This window comes from Nerophis lumbriciformis, linkage group LG12, assembly GCF_033978685.3.
Source record: "Nerophis lumbriciformis linkage group LG12, RoL_Nlum_v2.1, whole genome shotgun sequence".
Lineage (NCBI taxonomy): Eukaryota > Metazoa > Chordata > Actinopteri > Syngnathiformes > Syngnathidae > Nerophis > Nerophis lumbriciformis.
Window position 1 is genome coordinate 12,581,097 of NC_084559.2, and position 22,049 is coordinate 12,603,145.

General features: G+C 41.6%; 2 protein-coding genes across 2 annotated transcripts in view; one reads left to right on the top strand and one right to left on the bottom strand.

The window, feature by feature from the left end:
• LOC133623012 (palmitoyltransferase ZDHHC8B-like) overlaps positions 1-9,520 on the top strand; it is a 215,115-nt gene extending 205,595 nt beyond the window's left edge. Inside the window, exons 11-13 of the mRNA XM_061985907.2 lie at positions 6-1,060; positions 1,643-1,769; positions 9,363-9,520. Of these exons, the coding sequence (XP_061841891.2) occupies positions 6-1,060; positions 1,643-1,769; positions 9,363-9,485 (1,305 nt within the window). The 3' untranslated portion in view covers positions 9,486-9,520. The remainder of the gene's footprint in view (positions 1-5; positions 1,061-1,642; positions 1,770-9,362) is intronic.
• A 5,067-nt stretch (positions 9,521-14,587) lies between these two features.
• LOC133623006 (ran-specific GTPase-activating protein-like) overlaps positions 14,588-22,049 on the bottom strand; it is a 16,024-nt gene continuing 8,562 nt past the window's right edge. The window contains exons 3-6 of the mRNA XM_061985892.2: positions 20,951-21,108; positions 18,519-18,647; positions 18,312-18,380; positions 14,588-15,453 (exon numbers count right to left, since the gene is read on the bottom strand). Of these exons, the coding sequence (XP_061841876.2) occupies positions 15,260-15,453; positions 18,312-18,380; positions 18,519-18,647; positions 20,951-21,108 (550 nt within the window). The 3' untranslated portion in view covers positions 14,588-15,259. The remainder of the gene's footprint in view (positions 15,454-18,311; positions 18,381-18,518; positions 18,648-20,950; positions 21,109-22,049) is intronic.

Below are 22,049 nucleotides of genomic sequence, written 5' to 3' on the forward strand. Positions count from 1 at the left end.
CTCAGATCGTCTTGCCGGACGACCAGAAGAGCTCCGGCATCCTGGAAGAGAACATCCGTGGTCACGACTTCCGCTCGGAGCCCAACTTGGATCTCCCGGAGTACGCCAACGCTCCTCTCCACCGCACCTTCAAGTCCTCGCCCTTCCAGCTGGACGCCGACCCGGTCACCCCCAGGACGGTGAGCGTGAAGCAGGCCGCCCATCGCTCAGAGAAGGGCCAACTCGTGGTGGGTCTGCAGCCTCACCCCGCGGCCTCGGCGCCGTACCAGGGCGTCTTCTCTCCCAACACGCTCTCCAATCGCAACGGCAGCTTGTCCTACGACAGCCTGCTCAACCCCGGCACGACTCCGCCCACTGCCAGCGAGTGCTTGGCTCACCGCGGCGGGCCGCCGACGGGCTTCCACTCCCCGTACCTGCCCGCCAAGATGTGCCACGCTCGGGAGCCTGAGATGCAGCGGCAGCAGGTGGCCGCCTCCTACAGTCCGGCCATGTCGTGCAGGGGGGTGGGCCGGCAGTCCCCTCACCTCCACGACCGGGAGCCGTCCCCGGTGCGCTACGACAACCTCTCCCAGACCATCATGGCCTCCATCCAGGAGCGCAAGGAGCGGGAGGAGCGGGAGAAGCGCCACATGCTGCGTGGACACTCCCACACGCACATCTACGCCCAGGACTCCGGGGGATTTGAGGGCGGCTCGGGCGGGTACCCCTGCTACGACGGGCCCCGCTGCGCCGGCTCCCGGGGCCCGACCCCTCCGGCCTACGGCAGCTCCAGGGACAACCTGATGGGGGTCGGGCTGAGCTACGGCCAGAGAACGCCGGTGCTCCGCCAGGCCGGGTCCACCTTAGGCCGCGCCCCCAGGACTTCCTCCGGCTCCTTGCACACGGATCCCAGCAGCACCAACAACAACAACCACGGGAGGGTCCAGGAGGGGCCCTACCGCTCCCCGGCCCACCACCCCCACTCCCCCGCCATGTCCCGATCGCCCTCCTACTCCCACCAGAAACTCTCATACGTGAGCGCCCAGGAGAGGATGGACTCGCCTCGTCTGGGAGGGCCGAGGTATGAATGCTGACGTCGCCCGTCCTTTTGGTGCCGCTTGCATGCACTGCACCCCGGGGTCCGGGGCGGGTGACTCGATTATCCCCCTCCCTTCATTAACGAAGTCTGTACTGCTTGTCTAGCATGTAGCATTGGAAGTCTTGCGTACGGTGGAACACGCTTCAGTCGCTCCCAAACCGGGTGTTTATCGTCACCCGTTCTCGACCAAAAGTGGCTAGTTTCACTTTCAGTTTGTCGACAATAGCTCCGGAGGGCGTCATCATAAGCGTGTTGCACCGTACATGTTTTATTTATCCTCTTACATTCATACTCGTGTTCTATGAATGGATTACTTTATGCCTTCTTAGAATTAAAAAAAAATGTTTTGTATTCTTTCACGCCTGTCAGTTTAATAAAGTTGTGAGACTTTCCATTTCTTCTATTTATTTTTTTTTGCATGCGTTTTCTCCTTTTTTTTTTCCCAGCCATTTCACCTGCATCCTCCTTCCACCCGGACTCCGCACCAACCCCTTCATCCCTCGCTCAACCCTCTCGATTCTCTCAGTTGAACCCCCGTTTTCGTTGTTTCTCTCTTCCTTTCAGAGAGTCCGTGAAAGTGAACGGCTACGTGGATTTCCACCCGAGCGCCACGGGCGACACCGTCAGTCCCAGTCGCCACGGCAACGTGAAGAAAGTGACTGGCGTCGGAGGCACCACCTACGAGATTTCAGTGTGAGCGAGGGACAACCCGATGGGGAGTTAACACGACCAATCGGAGGCGCTGTTTGTCGCCGTTACTCATTGGCTCCCTGTACGTGTAAATTGGATCTTTTTGTCAGCCGATTCTCTTTGCCATGTGCACAAATAAGGAACACAATTCCAGTAAATTCCGACCCTTACGAGTATGTCGAGTCCTCCTCTACTTGGCCTCAAGACGCAACGTCTCCATCAGTGTCTTTTGGAACCACCAGAATACCTCACACTTGGCACCGTTTCATCGTCTAATTGAATGGCAATTTGTTGTCCGCTTCGGCGTTTGGGTAGAATTCCAGGACGGGGAACAATTTATCGACGCGAGATATTATCGATGTATTAACATTTTTTTAATATGTTTGCAGATATACCCAACGTACTGTATTGTATGCCTGCCATGTTTACGTTTTGTAATCACTTATAAAAAATTCAGCAAATGAAGAGAAGGGCTCCCACCAGAATAAAATACACGACAGGTAAAAGCCAGTAAATTAGAATATTTTGAAAAACTTGATTTATTTCAGTAATTGCATTCAAAAGGTGTAACTTGTACATTATATTTATTCATTGCACACAGACTGATGCATTCAAATGTTTATTTCATTTAATTTTGATGATTTGAAGTGGCAACAAATGAAAATCCAAAATTCCGTGTGTCACAAAATTAGAATATTACTTAAGGCTAATACAAAAAAGGGATTTTTAGAAATGTTGGCCAACTGAAAAGTATGAAAATGAAAAATATGAGCATGTACAATACTCAATACTTGGTTGGAGCTCCTTTTGCCTCAATTACTGCGTTAATGCGGCGTGGCATGGAGTCGATGAGTTTCTGGCACTGCTCAGGTGTTATGAGAGCCCAGGTTGCTCTGATAGTGGCCTTCAACTCTTCTGCGTTTTTGGGTCTGGCATTCTGCATCTTCCTTTTCACAATACCCCACAGATTTTCTATGGGGCTAAGGTCAGGGGAGTTGGCGGGCCAATTTAGAACAGAAATACCATGGTCCGTAAACCAGGCACGGGTAGATTTTGCGCTGTGTGCAGGCGCCAAGTCCTGTTGGAACTTGAAATCTCCATCTCCATAGAGCAGGTCAGCAGCAGGAAGCATGAAGTGCTCTAAAACTTGCTGGTAGACGGCTGCGTTGACCCTGGATCTCAGGAAACAGAGTGGACCGACACCAGCAGATGACATGGCACCCCAAACCATCACTGATGGTGGAAACTTTACACTAGACTTCAGGCAATGTGGATCCTGTGCCTCTCCTGTCTTCCTCCAGACTCTGGGACCTCGATTTCCAAAGGAAATGCAAAATTTGCATGGTTGGGTGATGGTTTGGGGTGCCATGTCATCTGCTGGTGTCGGTCCACTCTGTTTCCTGAGATCCAGGGTCAACGCAGCCGTCTACCAGCAAGTTTTAGAGCACTTCATGCTTCCTGCTGCTGACCTGCTCTATGGAGATGGAGATTTCAAGTTCCAACAGGACTTGGCGCCTGCACACAGCGCAAAATCTACCCGTGCCTGGTTTACGGACCATGGTATTTCTGTTCTAAATTGGCCCGCCAACTCCCCTGACCTTAGCCCCATAGAAAATCTGTGGGGTATTGTGAAAAGGAAGATGCAGAATGCCAGACCCAAAAACGCAGAAGAGTTGAAGGCCACTATCAGAGCAACCTGGGCTCTCATAACACCTGAGCAGTGCCAGAAACTCATCGACTCCATGCCACGCCGCATTAACGCAGTAATTGAGGCAAAAGGAGCTCCAACCAAGTATTGAGTATTGTACATGCTCATATTTTTCATTTTCATACTTTTCAGTTGGCCAACATTTCTAAAAATCCCTTTTTTGTATTAGCCTTAAGTAATATTCTAATTTTGTGACACACGGAATTTTGGATTTACATTTGTTGCCACTTCAAATCATCAAAATTAAATGAAATAAACATTTGAATGCATCAGTCTGTGTGCAATGAATAAATATAATGTACAAGTTACACCTTTTGAATGCAATTACTGAAATAAATCAAGTTTTTCTAAATATTCTAATTTACTGGCTTTTACCTGTATATTGCCAAAAGAATGCCTTGACTCACATATGAACTTAAGGTGCCGCCCCATTCCTAACCCCATAGGGTTCAATATGATGTGGGTCCACCTTTTGCAGCTATTACAGCTTCAACTCTTCCGGAAAGGCTGTCCACAAGGTTGCGGAGTGTGTTTATAGGAATTTTCGAGCATTCTTCCAAAAGCTGCATTGGTGAGGTCACACACTGATGTTGGTGGAGAAGGCCTGGCTCTTAAGTCTCCGTTCTAAATCATCCCAAAGGTGTTCTATCGGGTTCAGGTCAGGACTCTGTGCAGGCCAGTCAAGTTCATCCACACCAGATTCTGTCATCCATGTCTTTACGGTCCTTGCTTTGTGCACAATCATGTTGGAAGAGGAAGGGGCCAAACTGTTCCAACAAGGTTGGGAGCATGGAATTGTGCAAAATGTTTTGGTATCCTGGCGCATTCTAAGTTCCTTTCACTGAAAAACAACCCCACACCATAATTCCTCCTCCACCAAATTTCACACTCGGCACAATGCAGTCCGAAATGTCGCGTTCTCCTGGCAACCTCCAAACCCAGACTGGTCCATCAGATTGCCAGATGGAAAAGTGTGATTCATCAGTCCAGAGAAGGCGTCTCCACTGCTCTAGAGTCCAGTGGCGACGTGCTTTACACCACTGCATCCCACGCTTTGCATTGGACTCGGTGATGTATGGCTTAGACACAGCTGCTCAGCCATGGAAACCCATTCCATGGAGCTCTCTGCGTACTGCACGTGGGCTAATTAGAAGGTCACATGAAGTTTGGAGCTCTGTAGCAACTGACTGTGCAGAAAGTCTTTGCACTATGCGCTTCAGCGTCCGCTGACCCCCTCTCTGTCAGTTTACGTGGCCTACCACTTGGTGGCTTGAGTTGCTGTTGTTCCCAAACTCTTCACTTTTCTTATAATAAAGCCGACAGTTGACTTTGGAATATTTAAGAGCAAGGATATTTCACGATTGGATAGTGATGGGTTCGGCAACACCGATGCATCGGCGCATGCGTCGAGCTCATAGAGCGAAACCCTGTGTCGGTGCGCGTACCGCTTTTAGAAAGTCACGTGACCGATCATGAGCTGTTTTGGTCACGTGACCGATACGCCAACTGTGTCGCCTCCTCTGTGCCCTGTGAGCGGGTCTTTTCTACAACCGGAGAAATAATAACTAAGAAGAGAAATCGTCTAAAATGTAATACGTCGGAAAAACTTTTTTTTTATTTTTTATTTTTATAAAAATGTGTAAAAAATAAAATTAAAAAAATACCCAGTCCACAATCATCCACAACACGTTCTCTTAGATTTCCATGTTATGATACATGTTCACATTATTTATTGACTGTATCTAAAAAAGATAAATATATATTTTTATTTAAATGAAGATATGAAATAATCCTAAATGAAATACAATGACTTGGTTTATATTATTGTATATACTAGGGCAGGGGTCACCAACGCGGTGCCCGCGGTCACCAGGTAGCCCGTAAGGACCAGATCAGTCGCCCGCTGGCCTGTTCTAAAAATAGCTCAAAGAGCAGCACTTACCAGTGAGCAGTCTCTATTTTTTTTAAATTGTATTTATTTACTAGCAAGCTGGTCTCGCTTTGCTCGACATTTTTAATTCTAAAAGAGACAAAACTCAAATAGAATTTGAAAACCCAAGAAAATATTTTAAAGACTTGGTCTTCACTTGGAATAAGCGGTAGAAAATGGATGGATGGATGGGTCTTCACTTGTTTGAATAAATTCATTTATTTTTTACTTTGCTTCTTATTACTTTTAGAAATACAATTTTAGAGGAAAAAATACAACCTTAAAAATGATTTTAGGATTTTTAAACAAATATACCTTTTTACCTTTTAAATTTCTTCCTCTTCTTTCCTGACAATTTAAGTCAATGTTCAAGTAAATTTATTTATTTTTTATTGTAAAGAATAATAAATATTTTAGCTTCTGTTTTTTCGACGAAGAATATTTGTGAAATATTTCTTCAAACTTACTATGATTAAAATTCAAAAAAAATATTCTGGCAAATCTAGAAAATCTGTAGAATCAAATTTAAATCTTATTTCAAAGTATTTTGAATTTCTTTTAACATTTTTGTTCTGGAAAATCTAGAAGAAATACTGATTTGTCCTTGTTAGAAATATAGCTTGGTCCAATTTGTTAAATATTCTAACAAAGGGCAGATTGGATTTTAACCAATTCAAAACATGTCATCAAAATTCTAAAATGTATCTTAATCAGGAAAAATTACTAATGATGTTCCACAAATTCTTTTTTTTAATTTTTTCAAAAAGATTCAAATTAGCTCGTTTTTCTCTTCTTTTTGTCGGTTGAATTTTGAATTATAAAGAGTCGAAATTGAAGATAAACTATGTTTCAAAATTTTATTTTACATTTTTTCTTGTTTTCTCCTCTTTTAAACCGTTCAATTAAGTGTTTTTTTCATCATTTATTCTCTACAAAAAACCTTCCGTAAAAGGGAAAAAAAATGTACGACGGAATGACAGACAGAAATACCCATTTTTTTATATATATATAAATTTATTTATTTAGCTATTCTTGTTTAAATCACACTTACGTGTAACTTACAAATGACAATATATTTATTTATTTAAGTGTTTATCAAACTGGTAGCCCTTCGCATTAATCAGTACCCAAGAAGTAGTTTTTGGTTTCAAAAAGGTTGGTGACCCCTGTACTAGGGCATCAAATCAGTGTCAGTTGAGTCGGTCCATAGGTTGCCTGTAGGGATTTTTAATGTCCAGCAGATGTCAGTATTTAGTAGTGATGGGTTGATGAGGCGTCATGAAGCGTTTCGACACATTGCAAAACTGTATTGATACTGTGTCGATACTGTGTCACTAAATACTGACATCTGCTGGACATTAAAAATCCCTACAGGCAACCTATGGACCGACTCAACTGACACTGATTTGATGCCCTAGTACAGGGGTCACCAACCTTTTTGAAACCAAAAACTACTTCTTGGGTACTGATTAATGCGAAGGGCTACCAGTTTGATACACACTTAAATAAATAAATATATTGTCATTTGTAAGTTACACGTAAGTGTGATTTAAACAAGAATAGCTAAATAAATAAATGTATATATATATAAAAAAATGGGTATTTCTGTCTGTCATTCCGTCGTACATTTTTTTTCCCTTTTACGGAAGGTTTTTTGTAGAGAATAAATGATGAAAAAAACTACTTAATTGAACGGTTTAAAAGAGGAGAAAACACGAAAAAAATTAAAATAAAATTTTGAAACAGTTTTTCTTCAATTTCGACTCTTTATAATTCAAAATTCAACCGACAAAAAGAAGAGAAAAACTAGCTTATTTGAATCTTTTTGAAAAAATTAAAAAAAGAATTTATGGAACATCATTAGTAATTTTTCCTGATTAAGATACATTTTAGAATTTTGATGACATGTTTTAAATTGGTTAAAATCCAATCTGCACTTTGTTAGAATATTTAACAAATTGGACCAAGCTATATTTCTAACAAAGACAAATCAGTATTTCTTCTAGATTTTCCAGAACAAAAATTTTAAAAGAAATTCAAAATACTTTGAAATAAGATTTAAATTTGATTCTACAGATTTTCTAGATTTGCCAGAATAATTTTTTTGAATTTTAATCATAGTAAGTTTGAAGAAATATTTCACAAATATTCTTTGTCGAAAAAACAGAAGCTAAAATAAAATAAATAAAATAAAATAAAAATAATAATAAATAATAAATAATAATAAATAATAATAAATAAATAATAAAATAAAACTATTATTCTTTACAATTAAAAAAAATAATTAAAAGGTAAAAAGGTATATTTGTTTAAAAATCCTAAAATCATTTTTAAGGTTGTATTTTTTCTCTAAAATTGTATTTCTAAAAGTAATAAGAAGCAAAGTAAAAAATAAATGAATTTATTTAAACAAGTGAAGACCCATCCATCCATCCATTTTCTACCGCTTATTCCAAGTGAAGACCAAGTCTTTAAAATATTTTCTTGGATTTTCAAATTCTATTTGAGTTTTGTCTCTTTTAGAATTAAAAATGTCGATCAAAGCGAGACCAGCTTGCTAGTAAATGAATAAAATTTAAAAAAAATAGAGGCAGCTCACTGGTAAGTGCTGCTCTTTGAGCTATTTTTAGAACAGGCCAGCGGGCGACTGATCTGGTCCTTACGGGCTACCTGGTGACCGCGGGCACCGCGTTGGTGACCCCTGCCCTAGTATATACAATAATATAAACCAAGTCATCGTATTTCATTTAGGATTATTTCATATCTTCATTTAAATAAAAATATATTTTTATCTTTTTTAGATACAGTCAATAAATAATGTGAACATGTATCATAACATGGAAATCTAAGAGAACGTGTTGTGGATGATTGTGGACTGGGAATTTTTTTAATTTTATTTTTTACACATTTTTATAAAAAAAAAAATTAAAAAAAAGTTTTTCCGACGTATTACATTTTAGACGATTTCTCTTCTTAGTTATTATTTCTCCGGCTGTAGAAAAGACCCGCTCACAGGGCACAGAGGAGGCGACACAGTTGGCGTATCGGTCACGTGACCAAAACAGCTCATGATCGGTCACGTGACTTTCTAAAAGCGGTACGCGCACCGACACAGGGTTTTGCTCTATGAGCTCGACGCATGCGCCGATGCATCGGTGTTGCCGGACCCATCACTAGTATTTAGTGACACAGTATCAATACAGTTTTGCAATGTGTCGAAACGCTTCATGACGCCTCATCAACCCATCACTACGATTGGATTTGTTGCACAGGTGGCATCCTATGACAGTTCCACGCTGGAAATCACTGAGAGCGGCCCATTCTTTCACAAATGTTTGTAGAAACCGTCTCCATGCCTAAGTGCTTGATTTCATACACCTGTGGCCGGGCCAAGTGATTAGGACATCATCATTTGGATGGGTGGCCAAATACTTTTGGCAATATAGTGTATGTATTCAGCTCAACACTTTCAGCACCAAATAATGGGCATAAAGCAATTGTACAAGAGTATCAAACACACCTGCTGTTCAAAAATATGAAATTCTTAACTGAATTTGACAAAAATATACCTGACATGACTTAAGACTCAGCCGTTGTTGCCTTCAAGTAGTCGATACATGAGATGTTAGGATGTTCTCTACGTGAAGACAATGGAAGAAACATGTTATTGCTTTCATCGTTGAGGAAAGAAGGTGCGCAATAAGAGTAAAACAGTAAATGTTTGTGGTGTGCAATGTGTTAAAAGTCCTAACACAAGTTGAAGCAGACAAGTTGTCATTCCTCAAGTTTTGTTAGCTATGATCTTTAGACATTTGACTTAATTGTATTAAGACTATTGTATAAATGTGCTATTTTTGTGACGAAATATTTCCCTGAAACCTGGGCAAAATAAATAAAAGTTTACTTTGAGCAAATTGTTGATGGAAAGTAGCCTTTTGAATGTCTTCTCTCTCCAGGCAACAGCAAGGAATTCAAATAGTGACGTACTGGACCAGACCTGGGCATTCCGGCGGCCCGCGGGCCACATCCGGCCCTTTGTGCGTCCCTGTGGATGTATGCGAGTGCGCGATTGTGAGTGAATGTGAACAGCGGCAATCACAAATGACAAAATACATTTTCTACTGACCTCGACTGCGGATGTTGTGGATCGGTGGAGGGAATACTTCGAAGACCTCCTCAATCCCACCAACACGTCTTCCTATGAGGAAGCAGTGCCTGGGGAGTCTGTGGTGGGCTCTCCTATTTCTGGGGCTGAGGTTGCTGAGGTAGTTAAAAAGCTCCTCGGTGGCAAGGCCCCGGGGGTAGATGAGATCCGCCCGGAGTTCCTTAAGGCTCTGGATGCTGTGGGGCTGTCTTGGTTGACAAGACTCTGCAGCATCGCGTGGACATCGGGGGGCGGTACCACTGGATTGGCAGACCGGGGGTGGTGGTTCCTCTCTTTAAGAAGGGGAACCGGAGGGTGTGTTCTAACTATCGTGGGATCACACTCCTCAGCCTTCCCGGTAAGGTCTATTCAGGTGTACTGGAGAGGAAGCTACGCCGGATAGTCGAACCTCGGATTCAGGAGGAACAGTGTGGTTTTCGTCCTGGTCGTGGAACTGTGGACCAGCTCTACAGGTAAAAGCCAGTAAATTAGAATATTTTGAAAAACTTGATTTATTTCAGTAATTGCATTCAAAAGGTGTAACTTGTACATTATATTTATTCATTGCACACAGACTGATGCATTCAAATGTTTATTTCATTTAATTTTGATGATTTGAAGTGGCAACAAATGAAAATCCAAAATTCCGTGTGTCACAAAATTAGAATATTACTTAAGGCTAATACAAAAAAGGGATTTTTAGAAATGTTGGCCAACTGAAAAGTATGAAAATGAAAAATATGAGCATGTACAATACTCAATACTTGGTTGGAGCTCCTTTTGCCTCAATTACTGCGTTAATGCGGCGTGGCATGGAGTCGATGAGTTTCTGGCACTGCTCAGGTGTTATGAGAGCCCAGGTTGCTCTGATAGTGGCCCTCAACTCTTCTGCGTTTTTGGGTCTGGCATTCTGCATCTTCCTTTTCACAATACCCCACAGATTTTCTATGGGGCTAAGGTCAGGGGAGTTGGCGGGCCAATTTAGAACAGAAATACCATGGTCCGTAAACCAGGCACGGGTAGATTTTGCGCTGTGTGCAGGCGCCAAGTCCTGTTGGAACTTGAAATCTCCATCTCCATAGAGCAGGTCAGCAGCAGGAAGCATGAAGTGCTCTAAAACTTGCTGGTAGACGGCTGCGTTGACCCTGGATCTCAGGAAACAGAGTGGACCGACACCAGCAGATGACATGGCACCCCAAACCATCACCCAACCATGCAAATTTTGCATTTCCTTTGGAAATCGAGGTCCCAGAGTCTGGAGGAAGACAGGAGAGGCACAGGATCCACGTTGCCTGAAGTCTAGTGTAAAGTTTCCACCATCAGGGATGGTTTGGGGTGCCATGTCATCTGCTGGTGTCGGTCCACTCTGTTTCCTGAGATCCAGGGTCAACGCAGCCGTCTACCAGCAAGTTTTAAAGCAATGAATAAATATAATGTACAAGTTACACCCTTTGAATGCAATTACTGAAATAAATCAAGTTTTTCAAAATATTCTAATTTACTGGCTTTTACCTGTATACTCTCGGCAGGGTCCTTGAGGGTGCATGGGAGTTTGCCCAACCAGTCTACATGTGTTTTGTGGACTTGGAGAAGGCATTCGACCGTGTCCCCTGGGAAGTCCTGTGGGGAGTGCTCAGAGAGTACGGGGTATCGGACTGTCTGATTGTGGCAGTCCGCTCCCTGTATCGATCCGTTGTGGTGAAGAAGGAGCTGAGCCGGAAGGCAAAGATCTCAATTTACCGGTCGATCTACGTTCCCATCCTCACCTATGGTCATGAGCTTTGGGTTATGACCGAAAGGACAAGATCACGGGTACAAGCGGCCGAAATGAGTTTCCTCCGCCGGGTGGCGGGGCTCTCCCTTAGAGATAGGGTGAGAAGCTCTGCCATCCGGGGGGAGCTCAAAGTAAAGCCGCTGCTCCTCCACATGGAGAGGAGCCAGATGAGGTGGTTCGGGCATCTGGTCAGGATGCCACCCGAACGCCTCCCTAAGGAGGTGTTTAGGGCACGTCCGACCGGTAGGAGGCCGCGGGGAAGACCCAGGACACGTTGGGAAGACTATGTCTCCCGGCTGGCCTGGGAACGCCTCGGGGTCCCACAGGAAGAGCTGGACGAAGTGGCTGGGGAGAGGGAAGTCTGGGCTTCCCTGCTTAGGCTGCTGCCCCCGCGACCCGACCTCGGATAAGCGGAAGAAGATGGATGGATGGATGGATCTATGTCGTGCGTGCAATACAACTGTGCTGCTTTTATTTTGAAAAGTGTTATTTATTGGCGTATGTCCGTGTGTAACCTGTGAGTGAAGGTGCACAGCGACAAGTGATGCTCGGTTACCCCCGAGACGCTAAAAAGAGAAAAGTTGATGACGAATGCCGTGTTTTCAACAAGACATGGACTGCCAAGTATTTTTTTTACAGAAATTAAAGGTAAAGCCGTGTGCTTAATTTGTGGTACACAGGTTGCTGTGTTTAAAGAATATCATTAGAATCGCCACTACGTGACGAAGCACGAGGAAAAATACCGGAATCTGTCTGATGAAGAGCGCGCAAGGGAGGCTGATGCATTGATGGTAAAACTGAAAACCCAACAAGGACTTTTTGCCAAATTTCACACCCCCAGAGATGCAGCCATCAGGACAAGTTTCGTCATTTCTCACAAAAATACCAGAAAAAGTAAGGCGTTTTCTGACGGAGAGTTTATTAAGGAGTGCTTATTAGACTCTGTTGCGCTATGCCCGGAGAAGAGGGGCGCATTTGAGAACGTGTCACTCTCCCGACGCACTGTAACGAGGCGGGTTGAGACCATCGCTGGAAACTTGGAGCTTCAGCTGAAGAACAGAACGGCCGACTTTGACTGTTTTTTGCTGGCTTTGGATGAGAGCTGTGATGCACGTAACATCGCCCAGCTGCTCATCTTCTTACGTGGGATAACTGCAGACTTTCAATTCACGGAGGAGCTGGCAGCCATGCAGTCAATTAAAGAGACAACCACAGGTAATGACTTGTTCACATAGGTAAATTCGTGTTTGGACATGTTAGGACTGAAATGCTTTCGATACCGTCAATCCTAATATTTTATTAGAGCGTATCAAAACACGTATTGGTATGTCAGACTTAGCTTTGTCGTGGTTTAACTCTTATCTTACTGACAGGATGCAATGCGTCTCCCATAATAATGTGACCTCGGACTATGTTAAGGTAACGTGCGGAGTTCCTCAGGGTTCGGTTCTTGGCCCTGCACTCTTTAGTATTTACATGCTGCCGCTAGGCGACATCATACGCAAATACGGTGTTAGCTTTCATTGTTTTGCTGATGACACCCAACTCTACATGCCCCTAAAGCTGACCAACACGCCGGATTGTAGTCAGCTGGAGGCGTGTCTTAATGAAATTAAACAATGGATGTCCGCTAACTTCTTGCAACTCAACGCCAAGAAAACGGAAATGCTGATTATCGGTCCTGCTAAACACCGACATTTATTTAATAATACCACCTTAACATTTGACAACCAAACAATTACACAAGGCGAATCAGTAAAGAATCTGGGTATTATTTTCGACCCAACTCTCTCCTTTGAGTCACACATTAAGAGTGTTACTAAAACGGCCTTCTTTCATCTCCGTAATATCGCTAAAATTCGTTCTATTTTATCCACTAGCGACGCTGAGATCATTATTCATGCGTTCGTTATGTCTCGTCTCCTGTAACGTATTATTTTCGGGTCTCCCTATGTCTAGCATTAAAAGACTACAATTGGTACAAAATGCGGCTGCTAGACTTTTGACAAGAACAAGAAAGTTTGATCATATTACGCCTATACTGGCTCACCTGCACTGGCTTCCTGTGCACTTAAGATGTGACTTTAAGGTTTTACTACTTACGTATAAAATACTACACGGTCTAGCTCCATCCTATCTTGTCGATTGTATTGTACCATATGTCCCGGCAAGAAATCTGCGTTCAAAGAACTCCGGCTTATTAGTGATTCCCAGAGCCCAAAAAAAGTCTGCGGGCTATAGAGCGTTTTCTATTCGGGCTCCAGTACTATGGAATGCCCTCCCGGTAACAATTAGAGATGCTACCTCAGTAGAAACATTTAAGTCCCTTCTTAAAACTCATTTGTATACTCTAGCCTTTAAATAGCCCCCCTGTTAGACCAGTTGATCTGCCGTTTCTTTTCTTTTCTCCTCTGCTCCCCTTTTCCTTGTGGAAGGGGGGGCACAGGTCCGGTGGCCATGGATGAAGTGCTGGCTGTCCAGAGTCGGGACCCGGGGTGGACCACTCGCCTGTGCATCGGCTGGGAACATCTCTGCGCTGCTGACCCGTCTCCGCTCGGGATGGTGTCCTGCTGGCCCCACTATGGACTGGACTCTTACTATTATGTTGGATCCACTATGGACTGGACTCTCACAATATTATGTCAGACCCACTCGACAGCTTTCGGTCTCCCCTAGAGGGGGGGGGGGGGGGGGGGGGGGGGGTTACCCACATATGCGGTCCTCTCCAAGGTTTCTCATAGTCATTCACATCGACGTCCCACTGGGGTGAGTTTTTCCTTGCCCTTATGTGGGCTTTGTACCGAGGATGTCGTTGTGGCTTGTGCAGCCCTTTGAGACACTTATGATTTAGGGCTATATAAATAAACATTGATTGATTGATTGATTGAAATGGGACAAGCTGGCAGGTGTGACAACATATGGTTGTCCAAATCTGACGGGGAAAAATGTTGGACTTTTAATGAGGATGCAGGGTAAAGTGACAGAAATTGACATTTTTGCTTTGTATTATACATCAGGAAGTGTTGTGTAAGACAGTGTTAATAATAAAACCATTAAAAGCAATCTGCTTTTGTATAAAGTTAAGTTAGGTTAAATGTAATTATTATTATTTATCTTACGGTATATTAAAAAATAATTTGAGCAAAATTGAATTGAAATATTGTCGGTGTGGCCCTCCAGCAGTGCTCAGGTTGCTCATGCGGCCCCCGGTTAAAATTAATTGCCCACCCCTGTACTGGAAGAAGCTTTAATGGCTACAAAGGTGGTTGACAGTGTTTTATTGGAAGGTGGAGGGGACGAGTGCAAATGAGAAGCAACATTTTATCGATGTACAAGTATTTACAGATGCACTTTAGGGGGCAAAGTTGACTAATTTGTTGAGATCATCGGCAGGGAATGTTAGCTAACAAATTCCTGTTGAGGATTTGAGGTTGGAGTGGCGCTGATTGGAAACAAAAGATGAAGCCAAATGCATCTGACGACCCTCGCTGGCCACCCTGCTGATTACAATACTTAGACACACGTGGAGGTGTGAGCAGTGGAAGCATGGACAAGGCCCGTTGCGATGCATCATGGGATATGACAGCGACATGTTCTTCCATGATGTCTGGTCCCTGACCCTGTGCTGCTATCCAGCAGGCTACATTTTCCTCTCCCCTACAAAAAAAACTCTGCTTCAGAACAAAAACCAAAGAGCCCAATGTGGGAATTATCATCACAAGCCTGGCCACAGTTTGTCAGAAGTAACTTTGAGGTGTGTTAGGGGACGGGGGCTTGCACGGTTTGTCTTGGTTTCTTCGAGTGGTATCAAGGACTTGTGAGGCAAAGCAAATTAAAAAAACTAAATGTCAAGTGTCCAAATTCAGTTCGTTTAGAGTCTATTGTAGAAAAAGAGGAAAAAAAACGGATAAATTGAAGGCCGAAAAAGAAAGTTCTTATATCTCAATTTTTTCCTCAGCCTTCACCTCCTTTGTCTCATTTTCTTTCTTCTCCTTTTCAACTTTCTTCTCCTTTTCAACTTTCTTCTCCGTCTCCTTTTCAACTTCTTGCTTGTCTTTTGATGTCTTCTTGTCCTTTACTGAGAGCTCCTCTAGCTTCTCTGCAACTTTGTTTGCACTGTCAGCGTTTCCTGCGGTGAAATCAGGTCAAAACGTCAACACAAGTCAACCACAAACTAAACCGAAAACATCTCGATGCTCACAAAAAAACTTTCATAACCTAAAAACCTTCTTGATGCCCACATGAACTTTTAGGAACACACACTCATCCTGCCATACCTTTCAAGGTTTATTAAAAAGGCGAAAAAAGTTATATTTTTAAGACAAAGATTGGTGGTGTTAGTTTTTAATAACATCCCAACTTTTTCTTGTCTCCTCCCATTTTTAAAGTTTTTTTGTCTGATTTCATTACTACAATGTGTCGAAGGTCGATTAAAAAAAAAAATCAGCCACAGGCTGCACTTTGGACGCCCCTGCTTCTAGATCTTTGTTAGGTTTGAGCAAGTGTTGTGACGTCAACTCTGTGAAAAGCCACAGTAATGGGGAGTGTTATTGCAGCTGGAACAAGTTGATGTATTACAGTTATATTTGTATTGCAAATGTTAACATCGTTTGCAGAGGTCAGCTACAGCCAACCTATCACAGCCTTTTTTTTTAGAGATGCATGTCCCACTTAAGTGTTTGCAGAGCATGCAGTAAACCAGTGTCATACCTGCCAACTTTTGAAATCAGAAAAACCTAGTAGCCAGGGTCCAGGGGCCGCAGGCCCCGGTAGGTCCAGGACAAAGTCCTGGTGGGGGGTTCAGGCTTCGCCCCCCGACGCAAAATGATTATTAGCATTCAGACAGGTTAAAATGTTGCTAAAACCATCACTTTTCTATCAGTCACAGTGACTTTTCAAAACAAAAATATTACAGCAAAAATCATATGGGTTGATTGACATGTTTATTCTGTAAGCTAACTTCAATAGTTTGAAATTATTTTGACAGTTAATGCCAGTTATCCTGTCAACCTTTCACAAGACTTCAATTTGTTAATTGAAAGTATAAACACTTTTTACAGTAAATAAATGGTAAAACAGTACTAAACAATTCCATCAAAAAAAAATTGGTGTCATTATTAACTTTCTGTCCAAGCTTGTATAATCTACTGCCTTGTTCAATTGTAAAAAATATTCTGTGCCTAAAATTCACATTTCTATCACAATTATCATACTGTAAACATGGTAAGCTAACTTCATTAAAATTAATAGTCCTGTCAATAGCATGGAATTACAATTCAAATGTAGTTTTTTTGTAAGCCTTTCAAAAGAATTCAAAAAATGAAAAATTAATGAAAATTAATTTAAGCCATCAGACACTTGAAAAGTGGCACATCACATCTCTAATGTAATCATTTTAACTTTTCAACAGAAATAGCACTGCAAAAATATTAAGGACATACTTCTGTATTTTGGTAGTTATGCTGTCAACATTTAACCAGATTTCTTCAACTTGGACTTGAAAGCATAAATAGTATAAACACTTTTAACATTATAACAGTACTAAACAATTCCAATAGATAGCATTGGTGTCATTACCTTTTTGTGGCTAAAATCCAAATGTATTCTATCAGATTGGAAGTCCATGCTCAATTATTGCCTCCGTAAATAAAACTTCGGCATTTATCACATCCAAAGAATCTGTTTGGGCGACGAAAAACGTTAAAAGTTTTCCACTTGTATCGCTAGCAACAGCATTAGACTTGTGGTTTTTTGTCCCAACGTGGTCTTTTACATCGCTAATTCCTCCGTGTCCGATTGAAAAATCTTGTCTGCACAAGGTGCAATTCGCGTAGTTTTCACCCTTTTTGGAACGGATAATTATTCCCGGATAGGCTTTTGAATATTCTTCACGGAATGACTGCAGTTTTCTTTTCGGTTTAAGACTCGTTTGCGATTTTTCTCCGGCTGATTCCATGATCGTTTGCTCGTTTGGAAACAATGGCAACGGGTGCCTCGTGCTTGGCAGCGGTGCTATAAATAGCCTCGCGCATGGCATTCGGAATGGCTCGATAGGAAGTTACGGGAAGCAGTGTCGATTGTCATTGTTGTTACGCGATTTCGTGAACAAAACTTTAAAAAAAAAAAAAAAATTTAATTAATGAAAAACCGTATTTTTTATCACTGCAACCGTAACCCGGAATAGGTTGATGAAAACCGTACTAATTACGGGAAAACCGGAGTAGTTGGCAGGTATGTACTTTTAAAGAGATCATTGTTTCAAAATGATTAGTTCCAGCTCCAATATTAAGTGAGTGACGCCACGCCGTGGGGAAGAGAATGGCTGGCAGGTCCCGCCAACAAGCTAAATAAAGTTTTGATTGCTCGCAGTTGATAAGTTACACATGCAACCCTGAGAAAGATCTCAGGGCATTCAATCGATCGCAACTAGACTGTTTGGTTCGTCTTAGAAGACGATTCGTCTCTCATCCGAGTAGACTTCATCAGCTCATGCTCATAGACTTGGATTGGGAAAGAATGAGAAAGATCTGTAAAAGCAGAGGTAACCAAAGCTTAATGCAGGGGCCATTTGGTCCCTTGATCTATTTTGTTTTTACCCCTTAGCACATTTTAGAAAGAAAATTAAATGAAAACCCCCCAGCAAAAATAGAACATTAGAGATAAAATGCTGAAATCTTATACATAACCAATAACTACCAGTAACACAACACTCTAAAATGTTGACCACTGAGTCTTTATATTTATGCTGAAGTTTACTTCCTTCAACTAGATTTTGCCATTCTGTCTGTTTTGCCTGCAAACCATGATAATGTCAGATTATTGTCACAGTATTTGTTGTATACACACACTTGCACTTTGGGATTTCTGCATAAATTGAGCTATTGTGGAAGACATTTTATGTGCCAAAGGGGGCACACGACAAAAGTTAGGGAACCGCTGATCTAAGGTGTGTATGTTTACTAAATTAAGGAGACTTTAAACACAAACCTGATCCTTCAAGATTTTTTTTGACCTCTGCCTTGCACTCGTCAAACTTCATTTTGAACTTCTGAGCATCTGCAGAAAGAGCAATTTAATGGTAAATACATCTTCTAAAAAAAAATAGTTAAATAGCATTGACAAGTGGACAAAAACTTGAGGGTTGCTACAAAACATAAGACTAGAAAAAGCATCATCCTCCACCACAGTACGCACTTTCTGCATTTAAAAAGCGTATCGCCAGCAGCTCAGGTTTTGGTGCTTCATCAGCGTAATCTGCTAGTGTGTTCCAGACCCAGGCTCTGTCACTGCCAGCGTTGGGCTTCAGCTCCATGATCGGCACAACTGTTGTTTGCAAGAGAACACACAACAACATTAACTTGCAAGAGATGACATGTAAGATTAGGAACATTATTACATCGTGTATTTTTGTTAAACATTGCAATTTCTGCTAAAAGCTACAGGTGTTTATTTCAATTAGCTTCACAAGCCAATTAACATATTTTCTTTGCATTACTGTTAAAAGCGCTTGTTCTGCCTCAGTTATTAAGATTACTTTATTTAGTGTGTTTATTTTCGAGTCATTTCAGTTGGTTCTGTTAAGTGAGCTGTACCTTTAAGAAACCCGCAGATAGGTCACGTGTTTAGACTCCGGAAAGATTTCAGACAGGTGCGCACAACTCCGCTTCACTCCTCGTGTTTCTCAGCGAACAACTATCACATCTTATGCTGTTCGTGGCATCGTTGGTATGTACCCATATTTAACGTTTGTAGTACACAATGAGTCATATTTAGCTGTGAAATGTGTGTGTTTTATGATGTTAGACCTGGGGTGCTCACACTTTTTCTGCAGGCGAGCTACTTTTCAATTGATCAAGTCGTGGGGATCTACCTCATATATATAATTTATATTTACTTATTTATGAAACATATGTTTTTGTTAACAAGTTAAAGGTGTTTAATGATAATACAAGCATGTTTAACACATATAGTTAATATTGTTGATAAATTAAATGTCTTTAATGAAAATACAAGTTTGTTTAATACATATAGTTAATATTGTTAACAAGTTAAAGGTGATTAATGATAATACAAGCATGTTTAACACATAGTTAATATTGTTAAGTTAAAGGTGTTTAAAGATAATACAAGCATGTTTAACACTTATAGTTAATATTGGTAATAAGTTAAAGGTGTTTAAAGATAATACAAACATGTTTAAAACGTATAGTTAATATTGTTAATAAGTTAAAGGTGTTTAAAGATAATACAAGCATGTTTAACACGTATAGTTAATATTGTTAATAAGTTAAAAGTGTTAAAAGATAGTACAAGCATGTTTAACACATATAGATTCCTTTCTTTCATGAAGACAAGAATATAAGTTGGTGTATTACCTGATTCTGATGACTTGCATTGATTGGAATCAGACAGTAGTGTTGATAAAGTCCGCATTTTCGAATGGAGGAGAAAAAGTCCTCCTTTCTGTCCAATACCACATGAAAGTGGTTGGTTTTTGGCATTTTATTTATCCAGCTTCCGTACTCCTTTGTATACACTTTACAAGAAATACATTGTCGGCAAACTCCGTAGCTTGCTAGCTTGTGCACGTCAGCTTTCTGAGACTCTTATTTTGGTAGCGCAGGCAGTATGAAGTAGCGCTTTATTGTGCAACTGTGCAGTCGGTCTTTGGAGTTTTGACGACAGGTACGGCGCCAGAGTCTGTTGAAATAAAGTGTTTCTCGCCTTCCAGTCGGTAATTTTAATGAGCTGGCAGCAGCCAGCGTCATCTCAGAAGACCCTCGGGTGCCGTGAATGTCAATCAAGTGACGAAAGTGACGTCATAGTGAAGATTTATGATCACTCATTTTTAGGACTATTTTTTTAATGGCTGGCCGGTGATCGACTGACACACCCTTTGAGATCGACCGGTAGCTCGCGATCGACGTAACGAGCACCCCTGTGTTGGACGATCTCTGATTGCATTACCTGTTCATGTCGGCTAACTTTCATTTGTCGTCATCTGCCGCTATCTAGTGGACGTTTTTGTTGTACTGTTACTTAAGACAATTTAAACACTGTCACTGGTATTAGTAATTATATCAACACATACAGTGGTGTGTGACAAAGTTAAACTTAGATTTAATTCAAATAGAATACTTGATAATCTGTGGTCTGTGATATGACATTATTAAGTTCATTTAATTCATGCATTTACATTTACAATGTTTGTGTCCTACAGTTTCACCCTTTTAATTATCAATAAACTGGCCTCCATCAGTCAACCTCGTGTTAAGAGTTTTGATGAGCGGATGGTGTTGAACTTACTGCCTTTGTGTACAAGTGTGCTTAAGGAAGGCAGGATATTTGGAGCAATCACAAGGCTTTATTATTATGCATTCAATAACGTTGTGTGTGCATAGCTTTGCTTATACCACAGAATGTCAAATTTGCTGTAAGCACTTCCTAACTTCACTCCAGCTATGCGCAGTGACTCCCAGTGTGGCTCAGTAACTTGACTCGAAACTGAAAGCCCAAAAGTAGCTGTAAATTATTAACGCATACGAGCCCATTTAGGCGTACATAGTACACAAAATAAGGAAATGTTGGCCGGTCTGATCAAACGATTCAGTGGTTACGAGACTCACCCTGATGATTGGCACAAAGCTTCAATGTACGGTCTCTCCTCATCAGGAGGCGGATGGTGCCCTTGTCTTTGTGTTTCAGCAGCTTGACATCACCTGTGCCTCTCTCCTTCCATTCAGGTGGATCGTTTTCAGAAGCAAACCGGTACAGTTTAGCTCGCCTAAGAAATCAAGAATCAGCTGAGAATGCACTTTGAAAGTCATTGAATACGCACTGAGTTAGTCTGATTTCTCAAAAAAGTTTGGCTCTAAGGAAGCACCCTATAAACCTTGGAAACACCTTAAGACAGGTCTGGGCAATTATTTTGACTCAGGGGGCCAAATTTAGGGAAAAATGTCTGTCTGGGGGCCAGTATATCTGATTTTTAGGAACATTAATACAATAACTCCACAATAATGTCTGATTGAATGTTAAAAACATTATAACAGACCACCTTAAAAAACTAAATGGAATTTTTATTTTTTTTACTGAATGAGACACCCAGAATGTACATGAAAATAAAGAATGTGGGATTTACAATATTAGCTATGAATGATAACACACTGAATATTTAGAGAAACAAGTGTGTCTGGTGGCCGGTATATCTGACTTTTTAGGAACATTAATACAAAAACACACAATAATGTCTGATTGAATGCTAAAAATGTTATGACAGACCGCCTCAAAAAACTAAATGGAATAGTATTTTTTTTTTTACTGAATGAGACACCCGGAATGTACATGGAAATAAAGAATGTGGGATTTACAATATTAACTATGAAGGATAAAACACTGAATATTGAAAATATATGAACGTCACACCCCCTCTCCATCCACATATTTTACAATCAAGCGAAACACAAGCAAAAAGCGACAAACACAGCGAAATATGAACGCGAAGGGTAAAAAACCCCAACTTACAATCTGATATTTCACTAAGCTTTAGAACTTTGTTGTAAAAATCTTCTTCCGCGTCTGTCCCTGACACCCACATTTCAGGCTGACACTCTGTGGAAACGCTCCCCACCCACACTGCTTGGTGCCTCGTCTGAGCTGCTGTGACTTAGATGACCATAGTAACTAATTAGATGACCATAGTAACTAATTAGATTACCATAGTAA